Genomic DNA, 21,943 nt, shown 5'->3' on the forward strand with positions numbered 1-21,943 from the left:
ATCATTGCAGCCGGGAGCCTTCTCTCAAGGTCCCTGTTGCTGCCTCTTGGTACTCCTGTAGAGCTCTGCCGCAGGAGGAGCTTACAATACCGTTATTTTTACTGCAATAGTGTTGTTTTGTAGGTTTAAGTCCAAAAGAAAGCTAAAAAATAAAGTAAAAAATAAAAAAATATTTAAAGAAATATAAAGAAAATAAAAAAATAACAAATCAAATCCCTACCCTTTCCCCCATTAAAAATAAAGAAATTAAAAAATAAACATATTTGGTATTGACATGTTCATAGTCCAGATTATCAAAATATAAAATGAATTAACTTACAGTAGATGCCATAAAGAGAAAATAAATCAAAACTCTAGAATTGTGATTTTCTGTCACCACGCCTCCTTCGAAAATGCAAAGAGTGATCAAAATGACGTGCGTACCCCAAATTAGTATCAATAAAAACGTCAGCTTGTGACTGAAAAAACAAGTCATCACTAAGGTCGAGTGACAGAAAAATAAAAACGTTATGTGTCTCGGAAAATGATCACACAAACAAACATTTTCTTTTTCCAAACTTGTGAATTTTGTTTACCAGTTAAATAACAAGAAATCTATAATGATATTGCCTTAATCGTACAGACCTGTAGAATCATTCTATTTTCACCATACAATGAACGCAATAATAGCACAACCAAAAAAATAACAATGGTGGCATTGCAATTTTTTTTTTACCATTTTATCCCAATTGGATTTTTTCTTCTTGTTTTTCAGTACATTATATGATAAACTTGATGGTAATTTTCTAAACTACAACTTGTCCCACAAAAAATAAGCCCTCATACTGCTATGTCGACAGAAAAATAAAGGTATGGCTCTTGGAAAATGGAAAAAAAATGAAAATTGGCTGTGGAGGCGAGGGGTAAATTACACTTCATATTTGAGTTTTTACGCACTGTTTGTTCGTCTGGTTGGTTTGGTGACGTGAGCTAACGACTGATCATGCTGCGATAGCTAGAAATGTGTAAGTGTCATTGTTTCTTTCTGTATCTAGCCGACATCAGCAACCACAGCGCTGCTTTGTGCAATGTGGGCTCTGGATAAGTAGCATGTAATGTGTGGGAATGCAGAGATCCCACTTCCTCCATTGTGGTCTGGGTGACTGACAGATCTGACCGACTGTTAAATAAATGGAGGGAGGGGTGTGTGTAATTAGCTGCAGAGCTGTGATGCCCTCCAGGAGACAACACAAACAGGTAGAGTGTATGTTGCTAAGGGGACGTCAGTTTGGTTCTGCACTCACCTTGGACATTGTCCATTAAAGGGCTCCAGCAGGTGAAACTGACACTGTATTTTTCTACTTATGAGGATCTGTAGGTTCAGTCAGGAGACTCATCACCTTCAAGTACCTCCCGAAGACTAAAAAAAAACGTATTTTCTAAAAAAAAAAGAAAACCCGACAGCCAAAACATTGACACAAAGAGATCTGACTTCAATCATCTGGATTATCGATTCTCTCCCAATGCCTTTATATCTTTCTTAAATATGTCACAAGACACCTCGGTAAATGCAGCTTGTCATCCATACTGCATAGATGCTATCGCATTTTTCATGCTCACGACAAGGCTAAATTGGACTTAATCGAATGGATTTTGTGAATGAACCTACTATATGAATTCTGCAGATTTGGAAGAATTATTGAAATTATCTTCATCTGTACATTCTGTCACCAGTCTGTTGTCTGATCCCCAACAGAGCAGCACCAAGAGCATCATTTCCCCAAAAGCTCATAATATATACAAACACCACAATAACAGAAGAATTCTATGCTAAGATTTACATCATTTCCAGATTTTTATTTCAGCTCTGGTTTGCACAAAGTAGAATATTGAATACATTTGAAGATTTCTTTTTCAATAGTTAGTGATGTACTAATCCTATTATTTAACCATGTGGACTCTGTATATGAAAGGGATTACTCCTCGGAAAACTATACATAAAGTAAGTAACCCACCAGTGGCTGAACTAGTTTATATGTCAACACATCCTAAATTTATTGTTTTTATTATATTATAAAATGTTATTCTATAAAATAATGTATTTATATTTAATGGGAAGGCTATAATCAATCGTTTAATGATATATCAGATATTGTAGATTTCATATTAATAATATTAGGTGTTATATAAAAAAAGGTGAGTGCTCTCTAAGAATTGAGAGTGAAAAGAATATTGAACAATTAATTAAGAGGGTTGTCTAGTCTGGAAAACCCATTATCATATAAGCTGTTAGGCAATTCTGAGAATAAAGGCGATTCTCTTGGTTCAGGATCCTCCTCTCCTAATCAGTGCAGAGAATATGAACAGTAGAGGATCTCTTGCTATAGAGGACCTGTCTTGTCCTGTTTTACATGGACAACTCATTCATTTGAATGGGAACTCTGTACTGCTTAATTTCTGGCACTGCAGGGAAGTGAAATACTTGCCACCAGGTTTCCTATAGATTCAAACTGATTACTTCTGGCTTCACCACTAGGACACTCCATGATCGTTGACTTCTCTAAAAAAAAGTGTTCTTTAATATACCGTATTTTTCGGACCATAAGACGCAGTTTTTTTCCTCCAAATTTGGGAGGAAAATGGGGGGTGTGTCTTATGGTCTGAACGTAGCTTACCGGATAGCTGCGGTGGTGGTGGAGCGGGATCATAGGGCCCTCCGTTCCCTCCCTCAGGAACCCAGCTGCGGTGGCAGCAGAAGAAGAGGTGAGATACTGCGGGGGCTGTTGTCTGGCTGTCAGCGGCATGTGGCAGAGTGGCCTTCGCTGCTTTCTGGTGGCCGCGGCCTGCACTGCTTTCCGGTGGCCATGGCCATCTTCCTGAAGCTGTGACCTACAGAAAAATGGGTGCCCAAGCCGGCGCATGCGCAGACTGGGAGCTCGGATGCCGATTTTCCTGTAGATCACAGCTTCAGGAAGATGGCCGCGGCCACCATAAAGCAGCTCAGGCTGTGGCCACCAGAAAGCAGCGCGCTGCTCTTCCACACACCGCTGACAGCCAGACACCAGCCCCGCGGCCACCGGAAAGCCAAGCACGCCGCTCTGGCATGTCACACGCCGCTGACAGCCAGGCACCGCTCCCTGACAGCCAGACACCGGCTTCTGACAGCTAAACACCGGCCCTGCAGCATTTCACCTCTTCTGCTGCAGCCGCTGGGTTCCTGAGGGAGGGAACGGAGGGCCCTGCGATCCTGCTCCACCACCACCGCAACTCCCCGCTACTGGAGCACCGCCTTCTTGCATCCAGGATAAGCAGCATTCCTCCACTTCCGCCGGCTTCCTGAGGGACCCTGCCTCCTGTGACCCCCACTCCACCGCCCCCAAGTTAAGCTACAGTACGTATTCAGCTATAAGATGGACTCCCATCTTGTAAAAAATTTTTTTTTCCTATTTTCCACCCTAAAATTTGGGGTGCGTCTTATGGTCCGTTGCCTCTTATAGTCTGAAAAATATGGTACTTGTTAGTGGGAACCTAGTCAAAGAATATTCCAACATTTGTTTTGGTATACAAAATGTATTTGACACTATGTAATTATATACAGTTGTCATGCTCTTGAATTCGATCCCTTGAGTTTGTGTTCTGCGGTCGGCTTCTCTTTCTGCCGCACCACAAGAGACACACCTTTTTTCCAGGTGTTTGGGTTCTACATTTCTGGCTGCAGTCTGCTTAGTTTAACACAGGTGTTTTCATTTGTGTGCCTATCACCTTTCGGGTGCAGCTATATATTTTGTCCCCCTGCTGGCTTTTCTTGCTGGTGATAGATTCATTTGGATGTTCTGGCATTCTGTTGATGTTTGGAGCCAGTCTGTGAGGTTCCAGCTAAGGGTTTTTGCTTTGATGTTTCTTTGCTATACGTTGCACCTATCTTCTGTCTATCATTAGGAAGTAGGCAGTATATTTGTTAACAGTACCTGCTTTATTCTTTGTTATATATTTTGTTATTTACTTTACTCACTCTGGTATCTTTTCTTTGTTCAGCACACTTTTTTTTTTCTAGGTAATTCAAACTCTGCTCAGCCCTCCATTTTTTTAGTAGGAATGTGAAGCAACTTGTCAGCCTTTTATGCAGTTTAGGCCATATTTGCCACCTACTAGTCTTTGGCTAGGACTACCTCTGCACCAGCAGGTACCACTAGGGACTGCTGAGTTAGGATATCTAGTCTGTACAGGAATTGGCAGGGTTAGTTGCAATTTTTAGAGTATAACCTATTTTCCCAAGTGAGTTGCTACACAGGCATAGCTATAGTATGAGATGTTAGGAGCATTCAGGGTGAGCCACTGTCGAATGGGGGTGCCATTGCTTCATCTTAGGGTGCAAACATATATGGTCAGGTAGAGACGGAGCAGGGTCGGAGAAGGGCTTTTATCCGTCTGAACAATGATCTGCCAGGTTCCGGTATTTGTCCCCCTGGTCTGTACGCTACCTGTGTGCATGTGCTTGTGCAATCATAACTGTGCAAATAATATTTTTTTTTATCAATTAAAAAGATGCATAGTGAATGAACAAAAGAAAAATTTAAATCACCCTTTGCCTTCAAAACATTAATTTTTCTAGATACACTTGCACACAGTTATTGAAGTACCACAACAGAGGTTGTGCCAAACATCTAGAATACTAACCACAGATCAGTGGATATAAGTATGCACCAACGATTAGTAACAGAAGCTACAAAATGTTTCATTTAAAAAGGAACTGTACTTTCAACAAATGTCACATAAATCAATGATACATGTGATTATAAGAAACTTTTTAATACAGCTTATCAATGAAATCTGCTTCTTTCTCCACTTATAAGTCACTTATTTCTATCCACCGTACACCTCCTGTACTTAAGATCCACTCTTACAAACAACTCAAGTCTGTCTTGCTCAAAACAAGACAAACTGCCAGCACAGTGAAGCATCAGGTTACACCTCCTATTATAAGAAATGGAGTGGTGAAGAGAAGGAGTGAGGAGCAGAGGGAGAAAAAAAGGCATACAGAAAAAGACCAGGCTTAACATGCCAACAAGTCTTTTATCTCACCCCAGAGCTGGATTCACATTTATACTGCTCAGTACTGTGGTATAATTTCCTTCATTCTTCTGCTTCTTAGGTCTGTGGGCTACCAAAGGAAATAAGAGGATTCCATCTCTCTGTGTGTTTTGTAGGGTATAGTAAACATCATAGCATCTAGTCTCCTCCCACCAGCTCAGAATCAATTGCATATAAGATAGTGCCTGCAATGGTGAAAACTGGTGAAAATGCAGGATACAAGTTTTATAATGGCCATAAATAGTGTTAAGAAAAAAATTATTGTTAATAATACAGGACAGCTTATTCTTTGTTGAAAGTACAGTAACTTTTTAAGTCTTTTCAAACTCCCTTGCTGCTGAAGGTGTGGAGAACTATGAATAGTTTTCCCTTTTACTCTCCCTAATCCAACCTGCTTGATTAATTCAGATTATAAAAAGGTTGTGGTACTCCCAGGGTGCATGTCTGCCATACTCAGCCGTAAGAATTATGGTTACAGGGATTATCCTGAAACAATGAATCATGTAATCCTGCTGAACAGAGAAAACACTCTGAATGTTTGCCATCATTAGCATTACTAAACTGTAACTTTGTCATTGTTCTATTTACCTTGTGCTGCTCATATTCATTCATGTAAATGTCAAATAAAAACTCAAAATCTGAAATAAAAAAATGGTTTAGTTAGGTGAGGATCTGGACTGGCTTCTGTTACAATGAGGTATAAAGTAAAAATGATAGGAATGTATCACCTACAATATTTTTAATGGCGCTTTAAACTCTCCTGATTTTGATATTGACATTTAGTCTGATCACCTTTTATTTCAGTTAATATTAAATTAATATGCTTTACAGAAACCCCATGGACCTTACGGACCATTTTGTATGCTGTACAAAAGCCACATGGAGCATAGATAGCAATAGCCAGGATCTGACTCTTTAACTTGTATGATGGTGTTTTCTTGATATTCTGTGTGATCTGAGCAGAGAGGGGTGAGCCTTGACATCACCTATTGTCACCCTTGTAATTATTAATTCACCCCTCGATAATAAGCGAAGGTGGACATCACTTTGGGAGTTGTGGACAGTATGTGCGTGCCTGATGTTTTACTTTGAAGAGGGTGAGCTTTATGAAGAGCTATAACTTCCTGTCTCATCTCTGTCTTCCTTTTTCTCTCATCAGAAAACCTGGAGGAAGCATATCCCTTCCGCCGTATTATAATCACTATTGCACAACTATTTATTTAACCAATACTTGTATAGTGATGAATGGCTTCTTGTTAAGATAGCTATTGTATATCTCATACTATGTCCAAGTCTATCATGGCTATAAAGAGTCAAAGTTAGTAGTAAACTTCTAAGTCCAAAGAAAGGGAAATCCTTCGGACATGGTTCCACAGGGGGTTTTCCTCTCCTGAGTGCTGTTGGATGAGTTTTTTCGTGTTTAGTCCCTTTTTTAAAGCTTTTGCAGGGACATCTAGTTTATAATATTACGACATTGAGTTAAGTGTTTAAATATATAAATTAAATGTAAATAAAAATTGAAAATAAATAAATAAAAAAAGGGAGAAGAGTAGAGTCAAGTGGAAGCAGCAGGCAAATTACAATGGACTAATTTTAAATAATAGTGATTGTAATACCTCATGGTGGTAAACAGGCCAGGCTTTGGTAGCCAGCCTGAAGGATGTCGTAATGGTAATGTCATTAAGACGTGGGCACGGTGATTAAGCACAGGAGTAAGGATCTTCAATAGGGTCATTGAGGCTTTTAAAGTTTAGTGGCTCTGCTTTTATGGCAAACCAATGCATGCCGCCCCATTATGGCTGTCTAGTCTAGTGCTGTAACTTAGACAGCTGGGAATATCACAGTATTTGTGATGGACTAGCACTTTGCCAGACTCCTCCTGTGATTGTTTTAACCCTATCTACTATATAATCGGCTTATCCCGTCTGTCTGTCCTTCTGACCAGGAAATCCCACGTTGCTGATTGGTCCGGCCGCGGCCAATCAGCGACGCGGGATTTCTGAACAAGAGGGCGGCCGTTAGCGGCTCATCTGCCGCACGGGGTCAGCGGCGATGCAGTCGGGAGATGACTGGCGCTAGCCGGTCATCTCCCGGCTGCTCGCAGCATAAGTACCCCGACCGGCGGAGCCGCTGACCTCCATGCGGCTACCGTCGGGAGATCAGCGGCTAAGGCCGCTGATCTCTTGACGGCAAGTGTGAAGGGAGGACCGGGGAGCGGCGCCGCCGGTCGGGACACTTCTGCTGCGAGCAGCCGATCATCTTCCGGCTGCTTGCAGCGGAGGTACCTGCACAGGCAGCGCTGCTCCCCAGTCCTCACTAATACGGTTCAGTATTAAACACCGCTCTGCTGATTGGTCGCGGCCGCCGGCTGCGACCAATCAGCAATTTTGGCGCCAAATTTAAACACCGCTCTGCACAGAGGTCAGCGGCGATGCAGCCGGGAGATGACCGGCACTAGCTGGTCATCTCCCGGCTGCTCGCAGCAGAAGTACCCCGACCGGCGGCGCCGCTGACCTCCATGATCTCCTGATGGCAAATGTGAAGGGAGGACCGGGGAGCGGCGCCGCCAGTCGGGATACTTCTGCTGCGAGCAGCCGGTCATCTCCCGGCTGCTTGCAGCGGAAGTACCCGCACAGGCAGCGCCGCTCCCCAGTCCTCACTAATACGGTTCGCTGATTGGTCGTGGCCGGCAGCCGCGACCAATCAGCTATATTGGCACCAAATTTAAACACGGCTCTGCTGATTGGTCGCGGCCACGACCAATCAGCTATTTTGGTGCCAAATTTAAACACGCTCCCCGGTCCTCACTAACACGGTTCGCTGATTGGTCGCGGCCGCGACCAATCAGCGATATTGGCGCCAAATTTAAACACTGCTCTGCTGATTGGTGTTGGCTGGGTGAATTTGGGGTGCCGGCGGCCGCGACCAAACGGCCTGACTACATCCTGTAAAAATTGAAAAAATGTGCAACAAAAAATGCTGAAAAGCATGTAGAAAATACATGAGGGATTGGTCAATATTTTTACGAAAATACCAAGCTCACAACCCACATTAACAGTCCTCATTCTCTTGCAAGTCCCTACACTAAAATTAAAAGCAAGTTACCGAAAAGCCATAATAGAATGTAAGCCAGAAACTGTTCATTACAATTATATGTGTGACTGGCGCCCTATAGAAGCCTTATCTATGTTCATTTATAATACTATGCAACTACCCAATCCATGGATGGTAGGAGTGTGAGTGGTTGTTTCATCATCATCATTTTGCACATATGCTCCCTCCACCTTTATCACAGGCCTGGTATTGGTATTGTGACCAGGTGTTAGTAAATAATTCCACCTTTTTTCTGTGATTTTTTTATTTTATTTTATGTTCTTTACGGTGAGACACTTCCCTTTTAAGCAAAGTCTACATCTTTTATGGTAAGCTATATCCAGTACATCAACTCATTTGTAAATTAGCTCACTAATGAATTCTTCTATTTTAAAATTCTTGGCACTATAAGCTTAGAAAAAGCATAATTTATGTTCAGCATTAAATTACTGTATACTAAAACATTTTAAATAATATATGAAATTAATTAATCTGTAAGGAATAAGCCTTAAAGAGATGCCAGAACTGCGTTTTTTTCATCAGCGCAACTCCATGAAAATATGCAATAAAAAAATTATATGTAACCCAAAATGTTTCTAAGAAGAACAATAGCTCACCACGCCTAAAACAAGCATACAGGTTTATTGATGGGAAAATGAAAACAATGACGTTTTTGCATCATTTTGCCACATATGGATTTTTTTTCTCTTTCAGTACATTGTATGGTTAAATGATTGATGTAATCAAAAACTACAACTCATCTCTCAAAAACAAGCTCCCAAATGGATGTGTCAACAGCAAATTAAAAAAAGTTAGGGTTCTTAGAAGAAGGGGAGGAAAAAACAAATGCACAAAAACAGAAAATCACTGTCATTATTATTATTATTAATAATTGTTATAGCGCCATTTATTCCATGACGCTTTACATGTGAAAGGGGGTGCACATAATAAAAAACAAGTACAATAATCTTGAACAAAACGAGTCACCAACTGCCACAGGAGAGAAGACCCTGCCTGCGAAGGGTCACAGTCTACAAAGGTTCATTAAAGGGTTAAGTCGATATGTTGGGTAGCATAGCTGCACTTGCATACAAAATTGTGCATGTATAAATACACACTAGTGTATGTGGATAGGACATAGGCTTGGACTGGGTATAGTGTGAAAACTTGCATTTGTGATACGGGCAGCACGGTAGCTCAGTGGTTAGCATTGCAGCCTTGCAGTGCTGGGGTTGTAGGTTCAAATCCCACCACGGACAAAATCTGCAAGGAGTTTGTATGTTCTCACCATGTTTGCATGGGTTTCCTCTGGTTTCCTCCCACACTCCAAAGACATACTGATAGGGAATCTAGATTGTGAGCCCCAATGGGGACAGTGATAATGTGTGTAAAGCGCTGTGGAATATAAGTGAGGAAAATAAATATTCTTTACCTTTCCATTAACACTCTACAGAGAAAATAAGCCTGCAGCCACAAAGCTAGAGGTGAGCACAGTCTTATTGTTTCACAACTTCCTGAACCTATAGGTTCCCAAATTAAACTAATCCTATTTAATAATGCCTGGAAAATACTCATCGTAATATAGGATACATCACAGACCAAATCACTTGGTCCTACCTTGAGTGGTAGGCAGTCACAATCTTCTTCCCACTTTTTACATTTGTATTTGTTTTTCTTGTGATTGTAAACCGTGCATATATTTATAAAGTTATATGAAAAAATGGTCAATATCTTTTTTTTTTTAGGAAAAGAAGGAGACCGTTGCATTTCCTCCAATTAGCAAAACACTCCCTGCAGTTATATCACACACTGCAAGGGTAAGTAATATAATACTATGTACATTCAATGCCAGTTAAAAATTTAAACACATTTGTTCATACCACGGTTTTCCTTGTTCTTATTTGAATGTGCACATCGTAAATTAAGACTAAAGGCAGCGAAACCACAAAATAACATCTATAGAATCAGTGAGTAAAGAAACACATGTGAGACCAACTAGGATATGTCTCATCTATTCTGCAGAGTACCCCTTTTTACTCTGACAGTTTAACACACCATTGGCATTCTCTCAAGAAGCTTCATCAGATGGTCACCTGGAGTGGCTTCCTTTGGACAGGTATGCTTAATCAAGAGTTAATTTGTGGACTCACTAGCCTTCAGAAAGTGTTTGTGACCATCAGGTGTGTTTTGCAGAGGCAGTGTTGGTACACAATCCATACAGTGCTGAGCCCTATTCCACAACAGTTATAAACCTAAATATGGCAAGAACTAACTTGCTCTCATGAAGACTGTCTTAGAAAAGGAAGATCAATGATTACCTCTGCTGCAGAGGATAAGTTCATCAGAGTTACCAGCCTCAGAAAATGCAAACTGACCACACCTGAGATAACAGCCCTCACAAATGATGAACAGACATCAAGTAGTAGACACATCTCAACATCAACTGTTCAGAGAAAGCTGCAACAAGCAGGCCTATATGGTCGAACTGTTGCCAAGAAGCCACTAATGAGGACCGCAAACAAGAAGAGACTTGTCTGACCCAAAACACAGAAGGACTGGATATTAGATCAGTGTACTGTGTTCTTATGAATTGAAATTTGAGATTTTTGGTACCAACCACTATGTTTTTTGAGATGCATAAAAGATTAATGGATGTTTTCTACATTTGTGGCGCCCACCATAAACCATGGAGGAGGATGTGTGATAGTGTGGGGGTGCTTTAGTGGTGACATTATTGGTGATTTATTCCAAAATGAAGGTACACTTACCCAGCATGGCTACTGCAGCATTCTACAATGACCTGACATCCCATCTGTTTTGCACTTAGTGGGACCATCATTTGTGTTGCAACAGGGCAAAGAACCAGAACACACCTATAGGCTATGGAGGAGCTGTGATCAAGAAAGAGAGGTATGGAGTGCTGCATCAGATGATAGGGCCCCCACAATCACACTACCTCAACCCAATTGAAGTAGGGTGAGGTAGGTTTGGGATGAGCTGGGCCGCACAGTGACAACAAATCAGCCAACAAGTCTTCGGAACCTCTGAGAACTCATTTAAGACTGCTGGAAAACAATTGTAATTGACTACCTGATGAAGATTAATGAGAGAATGCCAAGGTGGTGTAAATCTGTCATCAGAGTAAAGCTAGGATCACATTGGCATATATTCTCTCATCTAAGAGAATCGGGCCAATTATGCTAATCACACTCTGATCAAACACGCTGTCCCCACTAACACTTGTGCCGAGCTCTCCGGGACTGCACCACCTCCAGCATGATGTCATAGCTTCTAGCAACCTTTCCACTTCTTTCCTTCCAAAAGGTGATCCCTCGCTGGGTACCGCCCCCGTCATGCTGTGGCCCATTTGGTTCCGCCCTGGCATCGCCCAGCACCATAGCAACAGGATGCTAGTGGCTGGCTACTCTATTCACAGCTTCACGTCAGCTGCACGTCCCTCAGCCCCTTACCTTAGCCGGAAGTGATTCTCGTTACACTTCAAATATGCCTGCTGTTTTGGGATTATTTTTCACTCAGCCCTTTTCTTTACTCCCTATATCCAATCACTCAACTGCTTCTTTCACCTTCATTATCTCCAGAATTCGCTTTTTTCTTACTACCGAAACCCTAAAACATTGCTACTCTTATTAATCTTGTCTAGACTAGTGCAACACATTACTAATCAGTCTTCCTCTCACTAAACTCCCTCCTCTCCAATCTGTCCTGAATGCAGCAGCCAGGGTAATACTGCTGTCCAGATGCTACCAAAAGGCTCCACCTTGTGCCAGTCATTGCACTGGTTGCCCATCCGCTATAGAATACAACAGTGATGACGAACCTATTAGAGACCGAGTGCCCAAACTGCAACCCAAAACCCACCTATTTATTGCAAAGTGCCAACACGGCAATTTAACCTGAATACTGAGGTTTTAGTTTAGAACAAACATCTCATACAGAGAGCAGACGGGGGAAGCAGAGTAAGCAGGCATATCAGAGAGCAGGCAGCGCCAACAGAGTAAGCAGGTATATCAGAGAGCAGGCAGGGCCAACAGAGTAAGCAGGTATATCAGAGAGCAGGCAGGGCCAACAGAGTAAGCAGGCATAATCAGAGAGCAGGCAAGGGCAACAGAGAACAGGCATATCAGAGAGCAGGCAGGGGCAACAGAGAGCAGGCAGGGGCCACAGAGAGCATGTATATCAGAGAGCAGGCAGGGGCAACAGAGGGCAGGCATATCAGAGAGAAGGCAGGGGCAATAGAGAGCAGGCAGGGGCAACAGAGCAGAAGGGTAACAGAGAACAGACAGGGGCAACAGAGCAGGCACTGGCAACAGAGAACAGACAGGCAACAAAGCAGACAGGGGCAACAGAGCAACAGAGAGCAGGCAGAGGCAACAGAGAGCAAGCAGGGGCAACAGAGAGCAAGCAGGGGCCAGGGAGAGCAGGCTGGGGCCAAAGAGGGCAAGCAGGTATATCAGAGAGCAAGCAGGGGCAACAGAAAGCAGATATATCACAGAGCAGGCAGGGGCAACAGAGAACAGGCATATCAGAGAGCAGGTAGGGGTAACAGAGAGCAGGCATATCAGAGAGCAGGCAGGGGCAACAGAGAGGAGGCAGGGGTAACAGAGCAGAAGGGCAACAGAGAACAGACAGGGGCAACAGAGCAGGCATGGGCAACAGAGAACAGACAGGCAACAAAGCAGATAGGGACAATAAAGCAGGCAGAAGCAACAGAGAGCAGGCAGGGGCCAGAGAGGGCAGGCAGGAGCAAGAGAGGGCAAGCAGGCATATCAGAGAGCAAGCAGGGGCAACAGAAAGCAGGCAGGGGTTTCAGAGATCAGGCAGGGGCAACAGAGATCAGGCAAGGGCAACATAGATCAGGCCAGGGCAACAGAGATCAGTCAGGGGCAACAGAGATCAGTCAGGGACAGCATAGAACAGGTGGGGGCGACAGAGGAGGCAGGGGCAACAGAGCAGGTGGCACGAAAGAGCAGGCAGTGTGACAGAGACAGAGAACAGGCAGGGGCAAGAGAGCAGACAGGCAACAGAGAGCAGGCGGGGCAACAGAGCAGGCGGGGGCGACAGAGCAGGTGGGGGCGACAGAGAGCAGGCGTGGGCACCAGAGAAGACAGGCAACAGAGAAAAGGCGAGGGGGACAGAGAACAGGCAAGGGCGACAGAACAGGCGGGGGCGACAGAGAACAGGCAAGGGCGACAGAGAGCAGGCTGGGGCGACAGAGAGCAGGCGGGGGTGACAGAGAGCAGGCTGTGGCATCAGAGCTGGGGGGTGACAGAGAGCAGGCATGGGCGACACAGGGCAGGCGGGGGCGACAGAGAGCAGGCGGGGGCAACAGAGAGCAGGCGGGGGTGACAGAGAGAGCAGGCGGGGGCGACAGAGCAGGCTGGGGGGTGACAGAGCAGGCTGGGGGGTGACAGAGCAGGCGTGGGCGACACAGGGCAGGTGGGGGCGACAGAGAGCAGGCGGGGGCGACAGAGAGCAGGCGGGGGACTAAGTACAGCCACACACAGGAGCAGGGCACCAGACTTAAGATATAAAGAGCAGTAAAGTGCAGGCAGCTGTCAGAAGAGAAACAGTGGTAAATTGCAGAATCAAGAAAGAGCAGAGATAACAGAAAGCCAGGTAGAGAGTGTGGAGAGAAAATAGAGAGCAGAGATAGAGAAGAGCAGAGGGTTAACAGGCATAACCCAGTGCCGGGCAGGGAGAGGGGCGGTAGTGTGATCCCCAGTGCAGAGCAGGTCAGGTTACTGACAGGCAGTAGTTTCCGTGCTCACTGCAGAATGTATCTCCCCGGGCACCTGCTGCTCTTTTTGTCCTCAGTGGGCGCCCACCCCATCCTCCTCGGAGGTCCTGTTCTACTGCCCACAGTGCAGCCAGGAGCACCTGGCCACCTGCCCCATAGCCTTCTCCAGCCCGCCTGTGTGGAGCTTGTGCGGGCTGCGGCTGTTATGATCTGCAACATGTACTAAGGAAAGATAGGGGAACGCTGTCCCTACAGTAAGACTAAGCTGAATCCCTACAATGTAGCGGGCTGCCTGTTCCTAGCGACTTAGACTGGGGTTCATAAATATCAGTTGTGTTTGGTCAGTGGTCTTCATGGGGTTGTCCAGGCAGTGGAAGCAGAGGCACTTGTAAAAGAAATATAACAAATGCTCACCTCCCACACCAGCACCTTTCTAACAATGTTGCGTCGGGTCTTCCAGGGCTTGCATGACATTGCTATGCCACGTGAGCCTTGCAGACAGTAAGTTGCCATTCCTTCCACTTGTCCAAAGAGAGTGAGAGCACAGACCAATAGCAGCCACTGATTGGCTGCAGGGCTCACGTGGCATAACATTACAATAATGCCAAATGAGCTATGAGGAACCTGGAGTAAACATTACTGGAACGGCGCCAGTCAGGGAGTTGGGTATATGTTATTTTTGATTAACAATGGGGACACATTCATTTAAAAAGCAGTTGTCCAGGGAGCAGAAACCTCCTTTAAGCCTGAGCAGGACATAACTAATCACAAAGACGTGCCCTACGTCTGGGGTACATACAGTTGTACTCAAAAGTTTACATACCCCGGCAGAATTTTTCCCTTCTCGGCCTTGTTTCAGAGAATATGAATGATAACAAAAAAATATTTTTCTTCACTCATCATTATTGGTTGGGTGAAGCCATTTATTGTCAAACTACTGTGTTTTCTCTTTTTAAATCTTAATTACAACCAAAAACATCCAAATGACCCCGATCATAAGTTAACATACCCCAGTTCTTAATACCGTGTATTGCCCCCTCTAACATCAATGACAGCTTGAAGTCTTTTGTGTTAGTTGTGGATGAGGTTCTTTATTTTCTCAGATGGTAAAGCTGCCCATTCTTCTTGACAAAAAGCCTCCAGTTCCTGTAAATTCCTGGGCTGTCTAGCATGAACTGCACGCTTGAGATCTCCCCAGAGTGGCTCAATGATATTGAGGTCAGGAGACTGAGATGGCCACTCCAGAACCTTCACTTTGTTCTGCTGTAGTCAATGACAGGTCGACTTGGCCTTGTATTTTGGATTGTTGTCATGTTGGAATGTCTAAGTACGTCCCATGCGCAGCTTCTGGGCTGATGAGTGCAAATTTGCCTCCAGTATTTGCTGATAACGTACTGCATTCATCTTTCCTTCAACTTTCACCAAGTTTCCTGTGCCTGTAGTTCACACATCCCCAAAACATCAGCGATCCACCTCCGTGCTTTACTGTAGGAATGGTGTTCCTTTCATCATAGGCCTTGTTGACCTCTATTCAAATGTAACATTTATGTTTGTGGCCAAAAAGTAAAATTTTGGTCTCATCACTGTAAGTGACCTTGTTCCAGAAGTTTTGAGGCTTGTCTCTGTGCTGTTTGGCGTATTGTAAGCGAGATACTTTGTGGCATTTGCGCAGTAATTGTTTTCTTCTGGCGACTCGACCATGCAGCCCATTTTTGTTCAAGTACTCCTTATTGTGCATCTTGAAACAGCCACACTGCTAGTTTTCAGAGAGTCCTGAATTTCAGCTGATGTTATTTGTGGGTTTTTCTTTGCATCACAAACAATTTTCCTGGCAGTTGTGGCCCAAATTTTTGTTGGTCTACCTGACCGTGGTTTGGTTTTTACAGAGCCCCTGGTTTTACATTTGTTAATCACAGTTTGAACGCTGCTGACTGGCATTATCAATTCCTTGGATATTTTTTTGTATCATTTTCCTGCGTTATACAGTTCAACTACCTTTTCCTGTAGATCCGTTGACAATTCTTTTGCTTTCCCCATGACTCACAATCCAGAAACGTCAGTGGCTGGATGAAAGATGCAAGAGTCTGTCTGGATCCCAGAAACTCACTCAGCTTTTATGCACACACACTGATTACAAGCAAGCAGGTCACAGGTGAGGATGTTACCTTTAGTAGCAATTCAAACCCATTTGTGTCAAATTTGGTGCATGTTACCAGGCCAAAATCACCAGGGTATGTGAACTTTTAATCAGGGTCATTTGGATGTTTTTGGTTGTCATTAAGATTTAAAAAGATAAAACACAGTAGTTTGACAATAAATGGCTTCACTCAACCAACAACCATGAGTGGAGAAAACGTTTTTTTGTTATCATTCATATTTTCTGAAACAAGACCAAGAAAGGAAAAATTCTGCCGGGGTATGTAAACTTTTGAGCACAACTGTAACTGGACACAAAAAAATATGCATGTTGTCTGGATCAGGAAGACATTTGGCATTACAACTGATACTACCAAACACAAAACTATTCTCACAGTGACCTTTTTTCTTTCTCTCTTTCCTCTGGACATGTCTCATACACTAATGGTCTTTGAATCTCAGTGATGGATGTCTTATTTGTTCACTTACAGAGGAGCAGCTGGGCTGGACAAGGTTCGAGATCGGTCCAGGACCTATTCTTCTCCATGCAGCTCTCTGACACACAGAGATCACTAAATAAACATCCCAGTCTGAAAGATGTCCGTGTAAGTTCGCACAAGTGATTTATTACATGTACTAATTTAAATGTTTATTTTACTTATATTAATATTCTATTTTATTATTTAAAAACAATATTTAATGTCCTTCAGATGGAATAATATACTTAACTTTTATGTTGGGAATAACAATTCATCACGTATCCAGAGGTTAGAGGTCAACTTTCTTACTAGTGGAGAACCAATTGCTGGGACCCCCACAGGTTTTGGGAAAGAAGCTCTGAAATGTCCCATCAGAACTTGCACCACTGACCATTCATTGCCTGTGGGACAACCTGAGGTCAGAGTACCGGCAGTACCATAGACAATGAATAAAGCAGTGACGCACATGCCCAGCTATCCAGGGCCGGCTCCAGGTTTTCGTGGGCCCTGGGCGAAAGAGTCTCAGTGGGCCCCTTTAACACATACCACCAATCATGATGCACAGATACAGTGGAGAAATATAGATATACAACACAGGGCCCAGCCTGCTCCCTCATTCTTCACATATGCAAACATGCACGCAGTACGCTGACATGCACGCACACACTGTACGCAGACATGCACGCACACACGGTGCGCAGACATGCACGCACACACGGTACGCAGACATGCACGTACACACGGTACGCAGACATGCACGCACACATGCACACAGTACGCAGACATGCACACACACGCAGTACGCCGACATTCACGCACACAGTATGCAGACATGCACATACACGAAGTACGCAGACATGCACGCACACCTGCACACAGTACTCAGACATGCACACTCACAGTACGCAGACATACACACACGGTACGCAGACATGCACACACACATGCACACAGTACGCAGGCATGCACACACACACGGTACGCAGACACGCACACACACAGTACGCAGACATGCACACACACATGGTACGCAGACATACACACACGGTACGCAGACATGCACGCAGACATGAACACAGTACACAGACATGCACACACGGTACGCAGACATGCACACACACACAGTACACAGACATGCACACGCACACACACGCACACACATACACATGGTACACAGATATGCACACATACAATACACAGACACGCACATACACAAACATATACTTAGATACGTGCACATACAGGCATACATACAGTACAGAGCAAAAGTTGGGACACACCTTCTCATTTAAAGATTTTTCTGTATTTTCACGACTATGAAAATTGTAAATTCACACTGAAGGCATCAAAACTATGAATTAACACATGTGGAATTATATACTTAACAAAAAAGTGTGAAACAACTGAAAATATGTCTTATATGCTAGGTTCTTCAAAGTAGCCACCTTTTGCTTTGATGACTGCTTTGCACACTCTTGGCATTCTCTTGATGAGCTTCAAGAGGTAGTCACCGGAAATGGTTTTCACTTCACAGGTGTGCCCTGTCAGGTTTAATAAGTGGGATTTCTTGCCTTATAAATGGGGTTGGGACCATCAGTTGTTTTGTGAAGAAGTCAGGAGAAGTCAGGTGGATACACAGCTGATAGTCCTACTGAATAGACTGTTAGATTTTGTATTATGGCAAGAAAAAAGCTGCTAAATAAAGAAAAACGAGTGGCCATCATTACTTTAAGAAATGAAGGTCAGTCAGTCCAAAAAATTGGCCAAACTTTGAATGTGTCCCCAAGTGCAGTTGCAAAAACCATCAAGCGCTACAAAGAAACTGGCTCACATGAGGACCGCCCCAGGAAAGGAAGACCAAGAGTTACCTCTGCTTCTGAGGATAAGTTTATCCGAGTCACCAGTCTCAGAAATCGCAGGTTAACAGCAGCTCAGATTAGAGACCAGGTCCATGCCACACAGAGTTCTAGCAGCAGACACATCTCTGCAACAACTGTTAAGAGGAGACTTTGTGCAGCAGGCCTTTATGGTAAAATAGCTGCTAGGAAACCACTGCTAAGGACAGGCAACAAGCAGAAAAGACTTGTTTGTGCTAAAGAACACAAGAAATGGACATTAGACCAGAGGAAATCTGTGCTTTGGTCTGATGAGTCCAAATTTGAGATCTTTGGTTCCAACCACCGTGTCTTTGTGCGACGCAGAAAAGGTGAACGGATGGACTCTACATGCTTGGTTCCCACTGTGAAGCATGGAGGAGGAGGTGTGATGGTGTGGGGGTGCTTTGCTCGTGACACTGTTGGGGATTTATTCAAAATTGAAGGCATACTGAACCAGCATGGCTACCACAGCATCTTGCAGCGGCATGCTATTCCATCTGGTTTGCGTTTAGTTGGACCATCATTTATTTTTCAACAGGACAATGACCCCAAACACACCTCCAGACTGTGTAAGGGCTATTTGACCAAGAATGAGAGTGATGGGGTGCTACGCCAGATGACCTGGCCTCCACAGTCACCAGACCTGAACCCAATCGAGATGGTTTGGGGTGAGCTGGACCGCAGAGTGAAGGCAAAAGGGCCAACAAGTGCTAAGCATCTCTGGGAACTCCTTCAAGATTGTTGGAAGACCATTTCCGGTGACTACCTCTTGAAGCGCATCAAGAGAATGCCAAGAATGTGCAAAGCAGTCATCAAAGCAAAAGGTGGCTACTTTGAAGAACCTAGAATATAAGACATATTTTCAGTTGTTTCACACTTTTTTGTTAAGTATATAATTCCACATGTGTTAATTCATAGTTTTGATGCCTTCAGTGTGAATGTGCAATTTTCAAAGTCATGAAAATACAGAAAAATCTTTAAATGAGAAGGTGTGTCCAAACTTTTGGTCTGTACTGTACATATTTTAACACAAATTCTTAAAAACACATATAAAATAGACATAAATATATATATATACAGTCATACACACTGACATACAGACATTCACATCATACACACACACACACACACACACACACACACACATTAGAAATATTTTTAATATGGGGATTGGGGAAGCATCACTCACCTGTCCCCGGTCCTTTGTCCTGTGTACGTGGCTGTGCAGGGTCGCCGGTGTGTCACAGACATGGGGCCCTGCACCATAAGAGGGGCCCACTCGTTGGCGGGGCCGGCAATCAAGCAGCGCGGGCGGTCCTGAACAGGTGCCGGGGAAGCGGCCCGGGCCCCAACAGCAAGTGGGCCCCTCTGATGGTCCAGGGCCCCGGCACTTGACCGGGTACGCCGGGTGCTGACGCCGGCCCTGCAGCTATCACTCCATTACAACATTACAAAGGAAGTATTTTACAAGCTTGTTCTCAGCATCAGTGTAGATCAAACTGCAGGGACAGGTGGTAATTTTTAATATTGGGACTACCTGTTTAACTGAAAATGTATGCTTTCTCCCAAGCTCCAGAAACAATTCTGATAGTTTAATTTGGATTTTGACTATGTACAAGAGAATATGCTGGTGGGATATGAATGAATTAATAGAGAAAATGTATAAATTAATATTTTATACATTTAATGCAAATTTGCCTGCCAGTGTGTCACTTTCTTAACCAGAGAAATGTGATTGATTGCTCTCAGTAAGAGAAACAAAATAATAATCTTGTGGATATGATACTTTTTAATGGCTAACAAAAATAAAATAAGAATACAATAATCAGAAAGGGGGATAGGGAGAGTCAGCTCACCAATTATTGGTTCCAACAAATTGATAAGAAAAAATCTAAGTCCAGAGTAGTAAAAAAATAAATAAAACTTCACATTTATTAGAGATATTTAAAAGCGATAATTCCATCCAGAATGTAGGACTAATCCACACAGAAACTGCTGATCTACGCATTTCGACAAATAGTTTTAAACATGGTGTCGACTGGTAGCGTCACTTCCCTGTTTATACTATGGCTAATAACATGTTAACAAAGTGACCAATCGGACAAACAACATGAACAGATAAATAAAAACATATATGTAGAATATAGCAGAAACAACTGGAATTAAACTCCATATCAATATGGTAAAATCAAGTCCTGCCCAGTGTTCAAACCTTTGGCGATTCTGGTTTCTAAAGTGAAAAATCCATTTGGACTCTCTATTCAGAAGTTTTCTTTTATGGTTTCCTCTCCTAGTCGGTCTGTGCACATTTTCAATACCAGCAAATTTCAATGAGGAGGTGTCACCTTTGTGTATACAGTATGTGCAAAATGTCTGGAAACTGCTGAAATGTTCACTGTCGTTCGGCTAATGGTATTCGATAGATGTCTTCTTATACATATTTTCGAGGTCCGGTAGTACATCCCACATACTGCAACCTACATGTTGTATATTCTATCAGATATACCACATATGAAATATTACAATTGATATAGTCTCGATTCTAAGTAGACATCTACTGCCATTAGCCGGACGGCAGTGAACATTTCAGCAGTTTCCAGACATTTTGCACACTGCCTGTCCAGAGATGTGACAGTATCACCCCTATGTCTGCTGTGCTCAGGCAACTTGTAATCGCTCTGCAGTGAGATCATGGCTGTCAATATCTCTCACATAGGAGCAGTCTGTTCTGGGTTACTCCTGTGTGAGATGTATTGAGCCCCTGCTCTGCTTTCACTACAGAGTGAGGACAAGTTGAGCACAACAGACATAAGTGTCATTACTGACACATCACTGGAAAGGCATTGTGGGGGAGGGGCATTGCAGCAGAGCTGACAGTGCTGGGAGAGGAGGAGAACTAATAGAAGGGTTTGTAATGTGACACAGCTAACTCAGCTGTGCTGCCCCTCCCCCCACAGAGACCTTATCTGAAAGTCATCTGTGCTTATGGAGGTGATTAGACCAGGAGACCAGAGCTGTATCATTACATTACACTAAAAATTCTGCTCCAAGCTACGGTGGGGGCGTGTTCTTCTTGACTTTGAGTGTTGCCCCCTGCTTATGATTGGTCAGCATCATACAGGAGGAAGAAGAACACTCCCCCAGTGAAAACTGATAACACCCACTTGGACTTTAATAAAATTTAACTCATTAGGTGCCAAATACTTGGCTAATATTTACGCAATTGATAAACAAAATTTAAAAAAATAAAAGTTTTATTTTTCTCTGCATCCTTTATTACATCATGTGTCCAGTTCAACAATAAAGATTCAAAATGGAAATGGAAGGTCCTCTTTAACTGCTTCACGGTTAATAAACTGAAGTTGTTAAAAGTAGTAGCATGTTCATTCTTCGGACGCTCGCTAGTTATAGTTTAAATAATAGAAATAAAAAACGACAGCAAAGCTGCTTCAGGAAACAGACCCTCCATCTTTTTCCTGACGTGAATTCACCTAAAAAAAAACTTTAGGCAGGTGTGCCGATGTCATAAA

The 21,943-nt window shown here is 43.5% G+C and overlaps 1 protein-coding gene across 3 annotated transcripts in view; it reads left to right on the forward strand.

Annotated features, from left to right (window-relative positions):
* The window catches only part of LOC141156629 (uncharacterized), a 225,604-nt gene that overhangs the window by 61,641 nt on the left and 142,020 nt on the right, over positions 1-21,943 (forward strand). For 2 of the 3 annotated variants that reach the window (XM_073642828.1, XM_073642822.1), the window contains exons 3-4: positions 9,909-9,980; positions 16,549-16,662. In XM_073642828.1, coding sequence (XP_073498929.1) covers positions 9,909-9,980; positions 16,549-16,662 — 186 coding nt within the window. Of the gene's footprint in view, positions 1-1,271; positions 1,982-9,908; positions 9,981-16,548; positions 16,663-21,943 lie in introns of those variants that run through there. The other variant, XM_073642836.1, reaches the window with a different exon arrangement.

This window comes from Phyllobates terribilis, unplaced genomic scaffold, assembly GCF_046119375.1.
Source record: "Phyllobates terribilis strain yellow unplaced genomic scaffold, ASM4611937v1 Scaffold_1__5_contigs__length_1240528914, whole genome shotgun sequence".
NCBI classification, from domain to species: Eukaryota; Metazoa; Chordata; class Amphibia; order Anura; family Dendrobatidae; genus Phyllobates; species Phyllobates terribilis.